This window comes from Sus scrofa, chromosome 3 (genome assembly GCF_000003025.6).
Source record: "Sus scrofa isolate TJ Tabasco breed Duroc chromosome 3, Sscrofa11.1, whole genome shotgun sequence".
Taxonomy (NCBI): domain Eukaryota; kingdom Metazoa; phylum Chordata; class Mammalia; order Artiodactyla; family Suidae; genus Sus; species Sus scrofa.
The window spans coordinates 95,451,382-95,468,815 of NC_010445.4; the positions used below are offsets into that span (position 1 = coordinate 95,451,382).

At 56.2% G+C, this 17,434-nt stretch overlaps 1 protein-coding gene across 2 annotated transcripts; it reads left to right on the forward strand.

Moving 5' to 3' along the window:
* SIX2 (SIX homeobox 2) lies at positions 8,665-12,047 on the forward strand. 2 transcript variants are annotated; one of them, XM_005662581.3, is made up of 2 exons: positions 8,665-9,328; positions 11,442-12,047. In XM_005662581.3, exons 1-2 carry the CDS (start codon positions 8,763-8,765, stop codon positions 11,770-11,772), a joined length of 897 nt encoding a protein of 298 aa, XP_005662638.1. In that variant the 5' UTR covers positions 8,665-8,762; the 3' UTR covers positions 11,773-12,047. The 2 variants fall into 2 exon arrangements, with proteins under 2 accessions (XP_005662638.1, XP_003125222.2); XM_003125174.5 differs by having other exon boundaries at positions 8,665-9,322.

Consider the following 17,434-nt stretch of genomic DNA (forward strand, 5'->3'; position numbering starts at 1 on the left):
CTGCAACTATAATTCAGCCTGTAGCCTGGGAACTTCCATGTGCAGCGGGTGTGACCCTTAAAAAAAAAAAAACAAAAACTTTTTGGATCTGATACCTGAGGAAAATAAGTATATTTGTTTCATTGACCAGAATGGAATGGGATTGAATCGAATTGAATCGCTGGTAGGGCATTGTCCGTATTGACGTAGGTGACATCTGATCTTTTCAGATTAAATATGAGTCAGAGAAAAAGCTAGTGGAAACTACAGATTCCTTAAGAATCGCCTCATCCCTAGCCATGTGTTAAGTAGCCACAAAGTTTATAATGCATTGAGAGTACAAATTTTTCCAATTAAAAATGCTTGCCGTTCAGAAGGGGAAAAGCTCAGTAACCGAATGTAATTATGTTTTCTAGTTTCTACTTGTACTCCTCTGACCACCTAAGTCTTCTTATTCCCAAACCCCAAATCATGAGTCAACTCTCATAGAGGGCAGGTTTGGGGGGGTGGGCAGAGGTGTAAAGTCCACTGAGAGTGCAGTGGTCCCCATGATTTCAGGAACTATTTCCTCATGTGAGCGTGAATGTGTGTATTCATCATTACCTATGAATATATGTGCACTTGTGTGTGTCCATATGTGTATGTCAGGGACAGGTGTTTGCCTCTGTACACATTTATTTATATGTGTGTGTGCACATTCCTGTTTGATTTTGTGTGCATGTGTGAGTTCCTCCACATACCCTTTGAACAAGAACCCTAAATTAAAGTCTTGCTGAGGCTGTAAAATGTGTTGTTTAATCATCTTTGTGGGCTTAATTGAAGCCACTGGACTTGTACGTACCTTCTCTGAACCTCAGTGACACCATCTGCAAAGTGGAGCCGTTAATGATGCCCAGCTCATGGAGGTGTTTTGAAGTTATGTGAGAGAGCACAGTGCTGGCACTCAGGCCGTCAGTAAATTCTTCCTATGATTACTGTTGCTACTCCAGAGAAACTAAAGGCAGTAAGGCTCATGATTTATAGTATGGATTTTGGTATTAAAAACTGAAATTTGGAGTTCCTGTTATGGCTCAGTGGGTTAAGAACCCAACTAGTATCCGTAAGGATGCAGGTTCAATCAGGCGTTGCCACAAGCTGCAGCGTAGGTCACAGGCGTGGCTCAGATCTGGTGTTGCTGTGGCTGTGGTGTAGGCCCGCAGCTGTAGCTCTGATTCGACCTCTAGCCTGGGAACTTCCATAGGCCAACGGTTCGGCCCTAAAAAGAAAGAAAAAGAACTGAGATTTCAGAGGCTCCTTACCAGCTGTATGACCTTGGATAAGCTCCCAGTGGTTAGAGTTCCCTGCAGGTGTCAGGAGGACAGGTCTAGGCTTTAGGAAAAGCCATCTCTGCCCTCCTCAGGTTTCAGCCTCCAGGACCTGGATCCTAACTCCTCCTCTGTACATGCTGGTAATACCCATTTTATAGGATTATGGTACCCACTATACATTAGCGTACTGCTTTGCATATAGAAGATTCTCTATGAGTGGAAGGAATCTGAACAGATACTCCTGGCTCAATGTCAAGGTGCAGGGGGCTGATGAGGAAGGCATTAGGGAGGGGAAGGGAGTTGTTCCGTTTACTCTAGGTCATAGCACACAATGCACAGCCGCCCACAGAGCTTTCGGTGTAAGTTCTGCCTTGTCCTCCACGCTGAGAGCAAACGCAACAGAGGAAGAAGACTTGGTCTCTACTCCAAAGGAACATGCCATGTCACACCCGTATGCAGCCATCTTTTGCTTTGAGAATTGTCCTAATGAGACCAAAATCCTGGAAACACCATACGATAATGCAAAATGTTATGGCAGCTCAAGTTCTCCTGTTCCTTCCAACGGGGACCCAGCCTTTTCACATGCTTAGTTCATTTACTCTTCACCAATCCCTGGAAGTAAAGGTGTTGGTTAAACCTACTTTTTATTCTCCCTAGACTGGGAAACTGACTCCCGTGTCCTTGGTCACACTGTTGCTAAGTGGCAGAGACAGGATTTAGCCCAGATAGCCTGACACCAAAGCCCACACTCCCTCCGAGGCTGCTGTGGCTGCTGAACTGCAGAGACCTAGGGAGTCTCACGTATACAAGTTCCTGACTTTCCACCTGCTCCAGAACCTCCTGTCACACACCTGAGCTTTTCCCAAGGTGCCTAGCCCAGGTCTGGGAAACAAGAGAGGCTTGATAATATTTGTTACCGCGAAATTAAATCTGCCTTTTGACACTTAAGTCAGGTGTTTTCTGAAATCACACTAATCATATGCAATTGCGCAAACACACTATCCCATCCTAAGGACAACAGCCCCAACTACTGAGCACCTATTGTCAACCAGATGTTTTGCAAACTTTTTCTCTAATCCCCAGTGCAACTGTATTCAGGAAGCAATTTTTGAATGCTTATTGTGTGCCTGGCACTGGGTTATTATCCTCATTTTACACATGAGCAAAATAAGGTTGCAGGATTGAATGGCTTAGTAAAATGGTGAGTCTGGATCGAGGACCCAGGACGGTCTGCTTGCAAAGCCCACGTCCTCAGACCTGCCCAGCCTATCTTTCCCCATATGTGACCATTTACTAACAGTGCAACTGTATTAGAATGGTGGGAACAAAGATGGTAATTGCCAGAAGGCCAACCACACCTGTCATCACAAACTAGAAGGCCATGGTGCTACCAGAGGACAGCTATTTGAGGCTGACATTGACCTGGTCCCTCTGCAGCAGCCTTGTGCACAGGTTTCCCTGAGCTATGTGCCTTCCCGGGCAGGGCTGTATCTTGTTTCTCTCTACTTTATTAAAGCATTCTCATAGCACTGTGCATAAATTAATTAGCACACATTCTTCTATAAGAAACAGTCCCTGGATTTTAGCCTTAATTCACAGAGACAACAAAATCAAGTATTAGATTTCCAAGCTAAGAACAATCTTGGCTTTCTCCAGGTTCCCTTTTAAAATGCAGAAGTTGGTGGAAACCCCCATGTGGCTGCCTCCAGTGGCAGGTGGGCGTGCCCTCTAGCCCAGGCGCAACCCCAGTCTGGAAAGCCAAGAGCAGTCACCAGCCAGGGGAAAGGGGTATCACTGATGAGTGGGACTGATGCATTGTAATTAATGGTAATAAAAATAGATACTGCAGGAGAGAGAAGTGCCAAGCCAGGAATCCCTACTCCTGGATAGAATTTCTCACAGGTAATGGAAAGAAGGCGGGGGGGGGGAGTCACTTCTTACAGGAAACCTGATCTACACGTTGCCTACAGAGGATTTTTGTAAAGTAACTAAGGAATTGCAACTAAAGACAGCGGGCCCACAAAAATTAGAAGAACTCTACTTAGAAAACTTTCTTTCCGGCAGCCCAAGGGATCCTGGTAATGCTATAGGCAGTTAGATTTGGGATTTCTAAGAGCAGTGCCATCTGTCTACTATAGCTTCTATGTAGCCCTATGGAGACTCCAGCTCCTAGTACTTCTGGTTGGAGGAAACCATCACAGCTCTCTGAGACTTCCCCTGCAAAGAAAGGAGAGTAAGAAAGGGGCTGGGAGCAAAGTACAGGAAGAAAAGTGGAGGAAGAAGGCCATTCTCCTATTGGCCTGGTACTTCCCAGTTGTTGCTGTCAGTCAAATCCCATTGGTCCTTCAGGCATCCATTCAAACATTTCCTGGGCGCCCACTGTGTGCCAGGCAGATCCAGAGTCTCCAGGAGGGACACGCGAGGGTGGAAAGCCGGTGACTGTCCCCCAAGGCTCGTGGGACCAGATTCCAGCAACCTAGTGCATCTCGGGGCGGGTGTGTGTCTGTCTCCAAGGGAGCGCGCTGCACGGACGCGCCCCACTTCCCATGCCCTCCATGCCAGCGCGTCTAGCTTGTCAGGGCTGGGGCTGGTGAGCAGGAAGAAACCCGCGGGCCCTCCAGGCGCCGTCTCCTGCTCCGCTAGAGGCCCCGGGAAACCGTGCACCGACCCACCGAGCCGGGCTCTGGGGCCTGCTGCGTGGGGGCGCTCGCGGGCAGACCGGGCGGAACGCAGGGCTGGGGCGCACAGGCCCTCTGCGGGCCCGCGGAAAAAACCCGGTGACGGATTTTGGCGGCTTCCTGACCCCAAAGCCGCGCCCTCTAACTTCCAACCCCTTCCCAGGCGTAGGGGCCCGGGTGCCCTGCCAGCCCAGGAGTAGGAAGGGCTCCCGGACCGAGTCTTGACCGCGGGCGGGGACCGAAGGCTGCTAGCCCGGCCGGGCGTCGTAAGCAGGCGGGCAGCGGCGCCCTGGGCCTGGGGGACCGGTCTCAGGTCCCGCTCGGTCCTGGCGCCTCCCCAGGCCGATCCCCCGGTTTACTGGCTTCCAGACGGGCCCCGAGCCTTAGTTCTCGCCCCTTTCGTTTGAACAAGATCTCCCGTGAGCCCGTGGCCTCCAAACCGTTTGCTCGTGAGAGCGCTCCAGGCCGCCGCGTGGGTCGAGAGCAAAAGGCCGGCTGGGCGGAAGGGCAGCGGCGGCCCCGGGGGACTCTGCTGCCCCGGCCCTTAGGGGCCTGGGGCCCTGCCAGCCACGTGCGGTGCGGGCGACGGCCGGTTTCGCGCCGTTTCACGAGGGCAGCTGTCCGGTGCCCAGTGCCCTGCATCCCCTCCCGTGCTCGGGACGCCGCGGGGACTGTCTTCAGAAAGGAGACTCCTGTGAGTGGAATTCCCGCTCCCTGACCTGCCAACACAGAAAAGTGGGGACGTTGAAATGCCAGGGGGTGGCGGAGGGCCCGCGGAGCCCGCTTTCAACGAAATGCGCGAGGCCTAAACAGGAGGCCGAGTCGAGGCGAGTGTGCTGGGGAACAGGGCTTTCTAGTCGCGGCCGGCCCACCCCAAGCTCTAGGTGGATGTCCCCTGCTTCCTACCCGAGGCTGAGACGCCCCTGAACTCCAAGCCTGGGACGCAGAGCCGCGGAGGAGTGTTTGAGGCAGGCAGCGCAGGACCAGGGTCTGGCCAGCGGAATTCTATAGCCTTTTTAGGCTGGAAAAATACAGATGAAAAGAAAAGAAAAGCAAAGAAAAGCTCTGGTTCTCTGATTTGGCACCGAGGCCCCGCCCACTTCCCTGCTGGCGTTAGAAATAGCGGGCTAGTAGCTCTTCTCCTCAGCACCCCCTTCTTTACAAAAAGCCTCAACCGAAAGCCAGGGAAGCCCTTGGGAGGTTGGTTCGCTGCTTTCTCCCTTTCTCCAAAAGTGCTGGGAGTGGGCCATGTGCCAACCCTGGGATGGGCAATGGGTGCCACCTGTGGGGGCCCTGAGCTTTGCTCTGGAGTGCTGTCCACCCAGCACCAGACACAAAGGCCCCAGACTGTCCTTGACCAAGAGTCAGGAGCAAAGGCCTTTGGTCATTGTGGGTCCATTAAAAAACACTCCTCCTCCTCCACCCAGCTGCTGCCTTCCACAGAGTCTATCCCTGCCCATCTTGAAGGTGAAAGGACCCTCCAATAAGGCCCAGATTCCACAGGTCCACAAAACTTTTCTCCTCCCCAGCTGTGGGGCTTCTCCTATTTGTGCAGTCCTCCTGAGCATGTCTTAGGGGAGGGAGAGATCACATATTCCATAGATTCCATAGACTGAGTGAGGTAGACCCAAAGTGTCTGGCACCCGCAGGCCTCTTCAGCAGCAGCTCTGAGCCCTGGACCCTGGAGCTGCGATTGCCTTAGGGTCAGGCTGGCAACTATCAAATCTTTGGGGACTTGAACACCTCCCAGGTGCTCTGTCCTGTGGCAAATACCATCAGGAAGGGGGCTAGGCAGGGAGGGGGCTGCAGAGTCTAAAGAGACCTTAGCTGTGCTTGGAGCCTTTTTTAAGGCAGGCACTCAGCTGCCTCTGGGGCAAGAAGTTCTAGTCCAGACTTGCTAGAACCAATTTCCTGCAAATATGGGCGAAGGGGAGAACTAGCGGCATATGGACACACACCTACGTGTTGGGTAATGGCGTTACAGGTCCTCTGTGCTTGCTCTGTAATGACTTTTCATATGGCACACACTTCGTTATCCAAGATGGCAGGTGCCACGTGCATTCTCCTGGCAGGTCTGACTCTTGGGCTAGGCACCCAGAGGCCACAAAGAGGGCAACACTAGAAGAGATAGTCTTAAGTTCCAGAAAATCTACCTGAGCTGAACGTGGGCAAGACCCAGTCCTGAAGGAAGTTCAATCTTGAAGCTAAGGGTCCAGGGAGGGGCATATTCCAGGTGGAAGCTGTGGCCAAGTTTTCAAAGTTTACCCACTTTTTCAAGGTTAGTATTCTTAGACCTACTCCAGCAATAGGGACCTGAAAGGTCACACAGGCCTCATCTAATAGTAGAGAGAATGAGAGCAGACAATAAACTAGCCCAAAGTCTTACACCAGAAAGGTACAGCCCAGGCCCACTCACCTGCACAGACCACGGTGTTCCCCACTACTGCCTAATCATGCCAAGGCCACAAGCTGAGACCTGCCTGCCAATCCTTAACTGTATGGCTGAGGAAGACATCTTGGAAAGAGTGGGTTGCCCTTTCTTTTTTTTTTTTTTTTTTTTTTTTTGGTCTTTTTGCTTTTTCTAGGGCCGCTCCCTTGGCATGTGGAGATTCCCAGGCTAGGGGTGGTCTAATGGGAACCGAAGCCACCAGCCTACGCCAGAGCCACAGCAATGCAGGATCTGAGCCGCGTCTACGATGTTAACCGTTGAGCCAGGGTTGCCCTTTCTTGGGACTAGCAAGGTGGACTCTGAAGCTCAATGTGGCCAGGGGTAAATACTTCCCCATGTCTTCCAGAGTCCTCTAAGACCAAGGAAACCCTGTGTGGCAGCACACAGGACTCTGGATAAAGCGGCCTGGACACAGCAGGGATCAAAGTCAAAACTTGACCTCAGGGCTCTGGACCCCCATTCCAGTGCTCCTAGCACAAGCTTGTGAGTACATTTTAAAAGGGAGGAACCAAGAAGTGTGGCCTAGACACAGACTGCACTGTCCTAAGCTGAAGACAGAGCCGAGGCCTTGTTTTGGCTTGGGTCTTGACACCTGGAGCCAGAGAGGCCCCAGCCTGCAACAGCTCTGAGCCAAGAGGGGAAACAACAGGAGGCGGAAAGGACCAGTCCGGGAAGGAGCTAACCCCGGGATTTTCAAACCCGTAGAAACCGCCACAACATCCCCCTCTTCCACTCCAGCTCCTCCACCTACTCCCCTGACTTCTTCCAGAGAACCAGCACCACGTGTTTACACACCGCCCTGAAAAAGAAGCAAAAAACCAAAAAACAAAAAAAACCAAGATCCCCCTTTATGCCCCCTCGTCCAGGAGCTCAGTGACCGGGTTCTCAGATTGAAATTGGCCAGAGCCCGAATTAGAGCTGTGAGGCCAGAAGGTGGAGGGGTCTTGCCTCTATTCTGCCCTCCCCAACCACCCACAGGAGACGCGCCACGACCATCCGAAATGACCTGCCCTCGCCTCCCGGTGGGCAGACTCCCGGGGAGGCCCACCCGAGGCAACTTCCGTAGAGGGCACGCGGAAGTGCCGTGCCCTTCTCGGCCGTGGGACCCGTGGGGTTAAGTCCGAGTCCCCGCCCAGCGAGGAGCAGAGAGCCGTGAGCCGGGCGGTACCGGCCGCGGGGCAGCCGGCCCGGTTAGGAGAAGGAAAGGCGGGATCCTCCAAGAAGTAGATTCTCAGGCGTCCGCCTATGGCCACTGCCAACTTTCCCCCACTTCTTTCTCCTACTCCCTCCCCTTTTCCCTCGCGAACCGCTCGGGTCCGGAGCTCCTAGGATGGGGGTGGGGCACTGTCAGCAGGAAAAGCCAAATATTTGAGGGGCGCCGAGCATGTCCAAACTCTCTCATCCCACTGGTCGGCTCCAGGTCAGAACCCGCCCGGCAAACAGCGGCCCCGGTAGCAGCGTGATGACCCAGGGGACACTCGGCGGGGCATTTCGAAAAGCTGTCCAAAGTTTTTTCCCCCTTGAGGCTGCCTCCACCCCTCTCTCTCCCCTTCTTCCCGGCACCCCCTTAAGTCCTCCGCCTTCTCTTCTCCCCTCTCTCCTCCCCACCTCGATCCTCCCCTTTTCTTCTCCCTGCGTCTTCGCTCTGCTCCCCCCCCCCCGTCCGTCTCCTCCCACGCTCTTTGGGCGTCCGCTCCGTCAATCACTGCCGCCGCCGGCCCCTGCCTGGCCCTCTCCTCCTCCTAGGCTCGCGGAGCGCCTCCGGCTCCGGTCTCGGGCCGCCCTCCGCATTGCGCGGAGCCCGGCGATCTGTCAGCGGAGCTGGCTGGGTGGGGGGAGCCGCCCGGCCCGCCGGGGCTCGGGTTACCAGTGACTGACAGCGTCTCCATGGCGAATAATTTGACTCCGACTATTGTCTGGCGCGGGCAGGCCCCGGGTCAGATAACCAGACCAATCAGGACGCGGGCCGCCGCGCCCCATGCCCGCTTAGAATAATATTATTAAAAAAGCAGCTAGCGAGCTAGACGGGAGGGAGAGAGAGCGAGAAGCTAGCGAAGGAACGGTGGGCGGGCGGCGGGCGCGGAGCATGCGGAGCGGCGCCCCGGGCGGCCCCCGGGCTTGGACGGGGCGCTGGCTAGGCGCGCGGGCGGCGGGGGCGCGGAGCGGCGCAGGACCCGCGGCCGGCGCGAGGACTTACTGCCGTGAGTCGGATTTCGCCCCGGAGCCAGCCGCAGGCCAGGGGGCCCCCCGCCCGCCTCTCGGCCCGGACCGCCCGGCGGGGAGGTGCCCATGCGGTTCCGCGCCGCGCGGTGAGGGCGCGCGCGGGCGGGCGGGGGCGCAGCCGGCACCATGTCCATGCTGCCCACCTTCGGCTTCACGCAGGAGCAAGTGGCGTGCGTGTGCGAGGTGCTGCAGCAGGGCGGCAACATCGAGCGGCTGGGCCGCTTCCTGTGGTCGCTGCCCGCCTGCGAGCACCTCCACAAGAATGAAAGCGTGCTTAAAGCCAAGGCGGTGGTGGCCTTCCACCGCGGCAACTTCCGCGAGCTCTACAAGATCCTGGAGAGCCACCAGTTCTCGCCGCACAACCACGCCAAGCTGCAGCAGCTGTGGCTCAAGGCGCACTACATCGAGGCGGAGAAGCTGCGCGGTCGGCCGCTGGGCGCGGTGGGCAAGTACCGCGTGCGCCGCAAGTTTCCGCTGCCGCGCTCCATCTGGGACGGCGAGGAGACCAGCTATTGCTTCAAGGAAAAGAGTCGCAGCGTGCTGCGCGAGTGGTACGCGCACAACCCCTACCCCTCACCCCGAGAGAAGCGCGAGCTGGCGGAGGCCACGGGCCTCACCACCACGCAGGTCAGCAACTGGTTCAAGAACCGGCGGCAGCGCGACCGGGCAGCCGAGGCCAAGGAAAGGTACGAGTAAGTAGAGCTTCGGCGCCAGCTCCCCTGGGCTCCAGGGAGGGGGTCCCAGGGCGTAGGCTCAGCCCCCTGGAGAGGCCTGAACTGGGTCCCCAGTCCCAGCCAGGGTCTCGCTGCAGCCTGGTCTGACCAAGACGGAGCTTTTGGGAAACCAGGAGATTAGAAATTTGTCTAAAGCGGGTAAGGCAATCGGGAAGTTGTCCACTAACTCCCTGGTCGCTCGTAAGCAAAAGTGGAGAGGCAGCGAGCTTCGGGGCAAAAGTGAGACAGCGGGCCTGGATCCCAGGCAAGGGAGGCACAGCAGGCAGGGCTTGTTAGTCCTCCGAAGGGCCGAGGAGGACCTAGGGTTTGGGCGCGGAGGGACTAGCTATCGATGGTTGCGGGGTTTAGAATGCCTCAGGGAATTTACCAGCACGTCCCAGAACTTCTCGTCCACGGATTAGGGATCAGCACTCAGATTGGAACTTTCTTGATTGACGACCTAGATATGGAAGGGCCTGGGCAAGAATTTTCCTTGTCTGGATATGGCAGTTCATAGGGAAAGGCTTTTATCCCGCATAGAAAGGACCAAGAGGTGAAAGGCTTGGGGAAGAAGTGTTTGTCAGCTCTAGGAGAGAAGCACATGTCCCTTTTCTGCCTCGTTGGGCCCAGCAGCCTTTCCCTGGCCCTGCCAAGCTCTTAGCCCCTCTTTCCTCAGGCTCTACCCTCTTTGGAGGATCCGTTGGCAGGTCTGGGGTGAGTTGAGAGCAGCAGAAGAGCTGGGAGTTGCTTGTCCTCAGGGAAACCAGGACTTCCTGAACTAGCCATGCAGTTGACCATTGGCCCTTGTGGCTGCCAGCCCTGTGGCCCCCTCAGAGTCCCAAATCTGGAGGGGGAAATGGGAAACTGATTATGGGAACAGAATCCAGCCTGAGTGTAACAGCAAAACAAGACACCTGGGATTGGTGATATGGGGTGTGTGGCAGCCCAGAGTGAATGGTCAGGATCAAAGTGGGGGTGCTGAACAGTGGACTCCGAGGTGGGATGGGGCTGTTTCAAGCTCACCCCCTCTCTATGGACCACAGTTGGGGTATCCACAGTTGTAAGGTTTTAGCTACCAGCCCTGTGGGAAGTTCCTTTCCAAGAAAAGAGAGGAGGCCCTGGGAAGCCAGGAAAGCAAGACTCTACCCAAGAATTCACATCTCCAAATCTGAGCAGGGGAGCTGTTGGTCAAAGGCAGGGCAGGAGGTGGGTTCTCCCTGCTGAGGTCCCCCTCTACCCAGACTGGCCTGTATCCAGAATCTTAAAGAACTGGGTTCTCTGGCTAAGTCCCTCAGTTTCCGGTATGGTGGGAAAATCTTGGCCAAGAAAGGCAGTCCCCTTCGTTCTTCTTTCTCCCTTCTTCCAGAAGCTGCCCTCCAAGCCCCCAGCTTCCAGCCCCCAACCGAAGGTCCCACTGTGCCACGGGGGAGAAGGAGTCTGCATCCTTGGGGCCTTGTCCCTGGGCCCAGCACAGAAAACCTTAAATCGGCCTACTGGTTGGAAACAGAGGAAAAAGACCTTTAGCTCCAGAAAACTCTGCCTTGGATAGGGATTTCCCTCCAGCAGAGAAAAGCAAAGGGGGACCAAGGCCTGGGAGATCCCCAACTTCAAGTGAACCCCCAGCCTAGAACCTGGGGTCCCTGACTCTCCTGGCACCACTTCCCTGCAGCAGACCCTGGCTTGAGGAGCCAAGAGTGTTCTGAAAATCCAGGCATCTTCTCTTCCTCCCTGTCTCTCTCCCCAACAATTCCACTGAATCCTGCTCCCCTGCCCCTCCACTCTGGAAAAGCAAAGCCAGAAACTCCGTAGGGGTAAGTGAGGAGGGCAGAACACTGCATGCAGATGAGATGCTGGTGAGATTAAGAGCAGAGGAGGTGGGCAGGTAGAAGGGATACGGGGGAGAAGTCTGAGAGAGAGAAATTGGTTCTGGAGAGACTGAGAGAACTGAAAGAACCGGAGCGGCGTGTCGGAGAAAATGACAGAAACCGAAAACCCCCGCAGGCGCCGCGAGGCGGCTCTGCCTCCGGCCGTCCTGGCGCCAAGCGGCCTCGGTTTCCCCGCTGACCCGGCTGCTTCGCTCTTGCACTTGCAGGGAGAACAGCGAGAACTCCAACTCCAACAGCCACAACCCGCTGGCTGCGTCGCTGAACGGCAGCGGCAAGTCGGTGCTAGGCAGCTCGGAGGACGAGAAGACGCCGTCGGGGACGCCAGATCACTCGTCGTCCAGCCCCGCGCTGCTGCTCAGCCCGCCGCCGCCGCCCGGGCTGCCGTCCCTGCACAGCCTGGGCCACCCTCCCGGCCCCAGCGCCGTGCCGGTGCCCGTGCCCGGCGGAGGCGGCGCGGACCCACTGCAGCACCACCACGGCCTGCAGGACTCCATCCTCAACCCCATGTCGGCCAACCTCGTGGACCTGGGCTCCTAGAGCCCCGCCTGCCTCGACGCGCTTGTCTCCTGGGCTAGGCGCTGGGGACCTGAGAGGGACCGCGTCCGGAGGGCGCCCCGCGCCGGCGGCCCCATCAGGTACTGAAAGACCCGCGCGCAGAGCGGGCAGAACTGCCGGCCCCCGGCAGAGCAGATGGCTCTCTGGTTTGGTCTTTGTGCGGGATTTATGTTCAACAAGTTGCTTTGGAGAGCCTTTGGAGGCCTGGGACCGGGGCTTGAACCAGGGAAGGGAATAAATTATACATCATTCTTCTACTCTCTCTCTCCCTGCCTTCCCTTCACCTCTCTTCTCTCGCCTTTCTTGCTCTTTCTTCCTCTTCTTTCCCCTTCCTTCTCTTCTGTCGTCTCCTTTCCCCCACCTCTTCTTGTTTTCCCCCTTTTCACTGTCTCTGCTTCGCTTTGACTTCTGGCTTGTTACCGCTCACTAGGTTTCTGTTACTCTATCTCGGTTTTTCTGTTTCTCCTCTCCGCCGACCTCCTGCACTTCGCGGGCGGTACCCCCTCGGTCTCTCTCCTCTCGCTTGGCGGTCACTTTGCTTCCCCCCCAATCCTGACTTTCCTGAGCTGAGAGTGGGAGTCCAAAGAGCAAAGGAGAGACAGGGCCTTTGAACCCAGCTTTTCTCCAGGCCCTCCCCCTGGGCGTCAGCGGAGGGGCTGCAGGTGTCAGTTTAGCACCTTTCACTTAAGTGAAGGACAAAGGGCGGCAGCGTAGCCCCTGGCCTCCCCCTTGAAGCCTGCCTCTCCCTCTCTCCCTCTCTTTCTTTCTCAGCGAGGCCCCAACACCCGCTCTCCTCTTCCTCCCGGGACGGTGGCCACAGTGCTCCCAGCACAGCGTGCCTCCCCAGCCTCGGATTTGCCATCTCCCTGTTATGCCCTCATGTGAATGTTCCTTGGGAAATATTTCTGCTTTTATTTTATAATAAAATTAGAAATCATAAATATATATATATGGATATATACCATGAGGCCTGTGAGCCGAGGTTGCAGCTGTGTCTGATTTCCCCACAGGGACTCGACACCCTGGGTGGACAGTTTTGGGCAGCGATGCCCCCCGAGTCCCAGAAACTGGGAGACGCCTTCCCACATACACAGCCTGTATCAGTCCCTCTGAAACATCCTGCCCCAAAGCTCCTTGTCTCTTTTCTTGTCCGCGGAGCTCCCTGCAGAAGCGGGGAGAGGGCTCTCTCCTCTTCGGGACTCCTCTTCCCGCAACCAGCCAAGCAGTGCCCTCACCCGCCTCTTTTCTTCACCTGGGGATGGGAAATATGAGGCTGTGTGCAGAAAGTGTGTGCGTGCGTTTGAAGATACCAGCCCTGGGGAACAAATGGGGCCATTGAGGTTTCCCTAAGGGCGGACTCCGTCCTTAGTGATGTTCGCATTCCCCAGAACCAGTTGCAATGGACTGGGCGGACTCGCCGGGCCGCAAGGGCAGCCACCCATCCAGCCACAAAGCCCGGGTCATGCGTGTGGCCGTGGAGCAAAGGTCTCTACGTTCAGAAATCTGTTGGTTTGGCGTGGAGGTGAAGGGGTTCAGAGAAGAGGGAAGTCCGGGAGCCTCGGAGAGCCCAGCGTGCGAGGCGTCTGTTCTCAGTGGGAACTGTCGGGTGCCAGGACCTGGCCGGTCAGGACTCTGTGCTTAGTGTGCCATAGGTGCCCTGCGGCTGTAAATTAACCTGCCTCGCCCCCTCCCCTCTAGGGGATCCAGCCCCCCCTCCTCCATAAAGCGACAAGTCTAAGCTGGCCCAGGCAGATCTGAAGCGGCAGGACTCTGAAAGGAGGAAATCGTGGCTTTTCTGGCTCAGGTCTCAGGGGCTGTAGGTACCATACACTTTCCTCCCTGGAGATCAGGATGCTTCTGACCAGACCTTCGGGCCCTGGATGGGAAGGGATGGAGGGCGTGTGGTGCTCTTCTGACCCCGGGATCCTGGAGTTCCGGGACCTCTTTGGCACTTTACTCTCTGGTGAAGTCAGCGCTAGTGAAAGACCATTTCGCGTCGACTTTTTAAGTATCAAGGATTCTTTTCCATTTGAGACTTGGTGCGAACTCGGGCAGCTGGGTGGGTAACTTGGCGCTGGAGACTATGCCTCAGCCTTCATTCTGTGCAGGCAGAGAGGTCAAGGGAATCCCCAGCAGGCTAAGACCACGCCAGCACCCCACAGCCCCCTGCACCCCAAGAGGAACTCCAGCTATGGCAACTCCTGTGGCCTCTCTTGGAGATTGTGCCCTCAGGACACAATTCAGGTCTTCCTGGTTCTGGCCTTTGCCCATAGGGCCCAAACGACCCCACCCTCGCTGACTAGAGGGGTGAAGAGCCAACTACTGTGTGAAGGTCCAGAGAGACTCAAGCAAGTGAGAAGGTGCCTTGAGTCAGGCAAGCTGAGCGGACAGGCCCAGTGCTTATTTCAGGAAGGTTAGGAATGCAGAAGCCACTGGAGCCTGAATCACACCTACCAAGCTCCTGTGTTCCACAGTCACAGGCAAACAGGCTCTATATCAACTTCCGCAAGGACATGCACACATTTATACTTCAATTCACTGGGACCGAAAGCCTGTTCTGTGCCATGCACTGTGAGTAATACAGAAATACTCACCGACTCACACTTGGTGAGTTGGCCAGCTGGGAAATATATACTGGCCACACAGGGAGATATATACCCTGTCATACATATGTCCACATGCACACAAACAGAAACAAACACACATAGATACATTTTCACAGACTTACCAACACACGTCCTCAGGTGAAATACTCTTCTGCACCAACATGCATGAGATAGCTACACAAACGAGCCCCTCCCTCATCCACGCACCCACACACGCAAACACAGTCCTCTGCTTCTCCTGGGAAGCATGCAAACCCACCCACGGTGCCCCTGCCAGCAGCCAATCCCAACCCATGGACCTTGCTGAACTACAACCCAGCCTTGAAGCCCAGCTGGCCGGGATGGCCTCGGCATCTGTGGCCCAGAGAAAGAGATGGTCCAGCCTGAGGTGTCAGCAGGTCCAGGATGCCACCTGTGACACCCTCTCTCCAACTGCCCAGGAGGCATCAGTGGAGTTTGCAGGAAGCTCTCACTCGCCAGTAGGGGGCGGAGTGTCTGTCACCCAGCTTCACTCAGGCTTAGTGGCGCTACTTGCAGCAAGTTCCCTCTTTCCCTCCCCCTCAGAAAGCTAACCTCAAAAATATTTATTTGAAAGAGGAGAACTATGCAGAAGTTCTGAAAATAAACCTGAGAGCTACTCACCCATAGTGTAAATCTATACAAGTCAGTCCTCCATTCCACACTCCAATAGACAGACCATACCAACTGGACGGAACTTTTGCACAGCAGTTTCCAGGGTGAATATAGCCATATCCCCCCATCAGCGTTCACCAAACAGGATTCCCAATGACTTGTCACCTCTCCCCACATCTGTAGCTATGAGAGTTTTGCTCAGGTCCCCTGAAGCAAAGCAGGGACTAGTCGGGCAGTCTCCCTTTCTTCTCCCCTGACCCCATTCACCTTTCATTTATTCCCAGCCAGGTCCCATTCCCATGCAGCCTCAAAAGTAAAACCCTAATGAAAAGGTGGAACACAACCCCGGAGGGCACCTGGCCGACTCATCTGCTTTGAGGGCATAGAAGTGGAGGGCCCGAGAGAAAGAGGAGCATGAGGGCTGCCTGTGCTTCCCTGGCAGTCTCTTTCCCCACCCCACCCCCAGCAACCCTCACCAGGACTCAGGTCAGGCCTGGACTCTGAGGTCTTACCCTGAAGAGCATCTCCAGGGAGTGGCATGCCTACCTAAGGGCAGGTGGTGAGGGCTCATGACCCAAGAAAAAAGTAAACAGTGAAAGGGATCTGGAGAGAGAACACTGGTCTGTTCCATCCTCAGTTCTCCCCAATCTCTGTAGGAAACACCATTTTGGCTCCTGGAAAAAAAAAACAAGGACTAGCCGAGTAGGGGCATCAGCTCTGGATGCGGGGACTTTGGCCTCCATGACTCTGCCAGCACCCACCTCACCCAGATGCTGCCAAGACGCTGGACAGCAAACCAGTGAACGTTTTTGTGTTGAGGGCCGGGTAGAGAAGGGCAGAGGAGGGCTTGGACTCAAAACTGGGCCCCTGCTTTTTTCCGGTTCCCCATCCCGACACTATGGCTTGGGTGCTCTGAGTGATGGAAGCTGCCTAGGGATGCTGGAGACCCAGTGCGTGAGGAGGTACTGAGAAATGTGAAAAAGCATGAGAAAGAGTGTCCGCGCTGGGGTGGTAGACTGGGCGGGCCTGCGCCTTGGGAGCGTGGCTCTTTTTGAGTACAAAGCTTTGCGAGTGAGCCAGTGAGCTGCCCAGAGCGATGGGGGAGTCCAGAATGCGGCTCGTAAGCGAAGGCGCCACGGGCTGGAGGAGGACCAGCTCTCCTCTCGCGCCGCAGGATCCCAGCCTCCGAGCGAATTGGTCCCGATTCTTGCAGCCGCGGGAATGGTGAGCGGGGAGAAAAGGAGGTTCTCGGGTCGCTGCAGTGAAGCCTTGAAGCCTTGAAGATCTTGAGGCCGGTGTCAGGGTCAGGACCTCGCCGCCGCCCCGCGGGAGTCTCTTCTCGAAACTTCCCCTAAGCGGCTGCCACTCGGAAATGGTTTATTCTGGGTTGCGGGGTGGAACTGGAGAGGAGAGGGTCAGATTGGGTGCCCTCCAATGGGGTGAGTGTTCCACTCTTTCCCCAGAATCGCAGCAGCAGCGCTGCTCCCGCACCAGGTGAGATGCGCCGCTGGAACAAAGCCGCTCTCGCGAGGCCCGAAAGACCACCCTAGTTGCCCCAAAGGCTTTCTTTCTTGGAGGACCCGCAAACCCGACAGACTGGCCCAAAGGCGGACTCTTAGGAGGTCGCCTTCTTTGGGATGCTAGCAGCCCTGGCCGTTGTCGGGGCTGAATCCAGAACTACCAAACGGACGCGTCCACTCGAAGTACCAAGCGCGACCTCATTCTGAGTGGCACGCACCCGCTCCGACCCCGGCTGTTTGCGGGGAGAAGTTCTGCGGCTCCGCCTGCTCTCGGTGGCCGAGGCCTCCGCAGACCCGATGGCGCGCTGGATGCTTTCCTGGGCGAGTAGCCCGCGAGTGCTCGGAATAAAGCGAAGCTCTAGGGTAGGGTCTGAGCACTGGGGAGCCAGGCACCGAGGAATGGGCAGCCCCATTCCTCTGGCCCTTTGAGCTAATGGCCGGGGCTTAGGGCAGGAGCCTGGAAGCCGAGACGCTTGGGACGCGCCTCCGAGACAAAACCGTCTGCAATCGGTAGGCGTCCTGGCTCAAAGCACGTCACTTCTTGCCGGTCCGGGGCACTCAGGCCCAACTGGCCCATGCTCAGGATTCTGCAGTTTCTGGGCAGAGCGCTGCCTCCGTTGCCCTGGCCCGGGAGTCAGCCCAGCCGCCTAAGGTCCTATAAAGAGAATGAGTGGGTCCCCTGGATGTGCAAGAGCAGCCAGCTGGCCAGAGCAGCCACGGGGGCAAAACTTGCGGAGCTGCAGACCTTCGAGAGACTCCCTTCCTTCGGGGCTTTTCCAAGGGTTTGTGTTGGCTGCCCAGGCAGGACCTCTCGCTAGTTCAAAAGTTCTTTACTGGCAGCATTATCAGGGTAACTTGCCCTGGGCCATGGAGACGCAGCTCGAT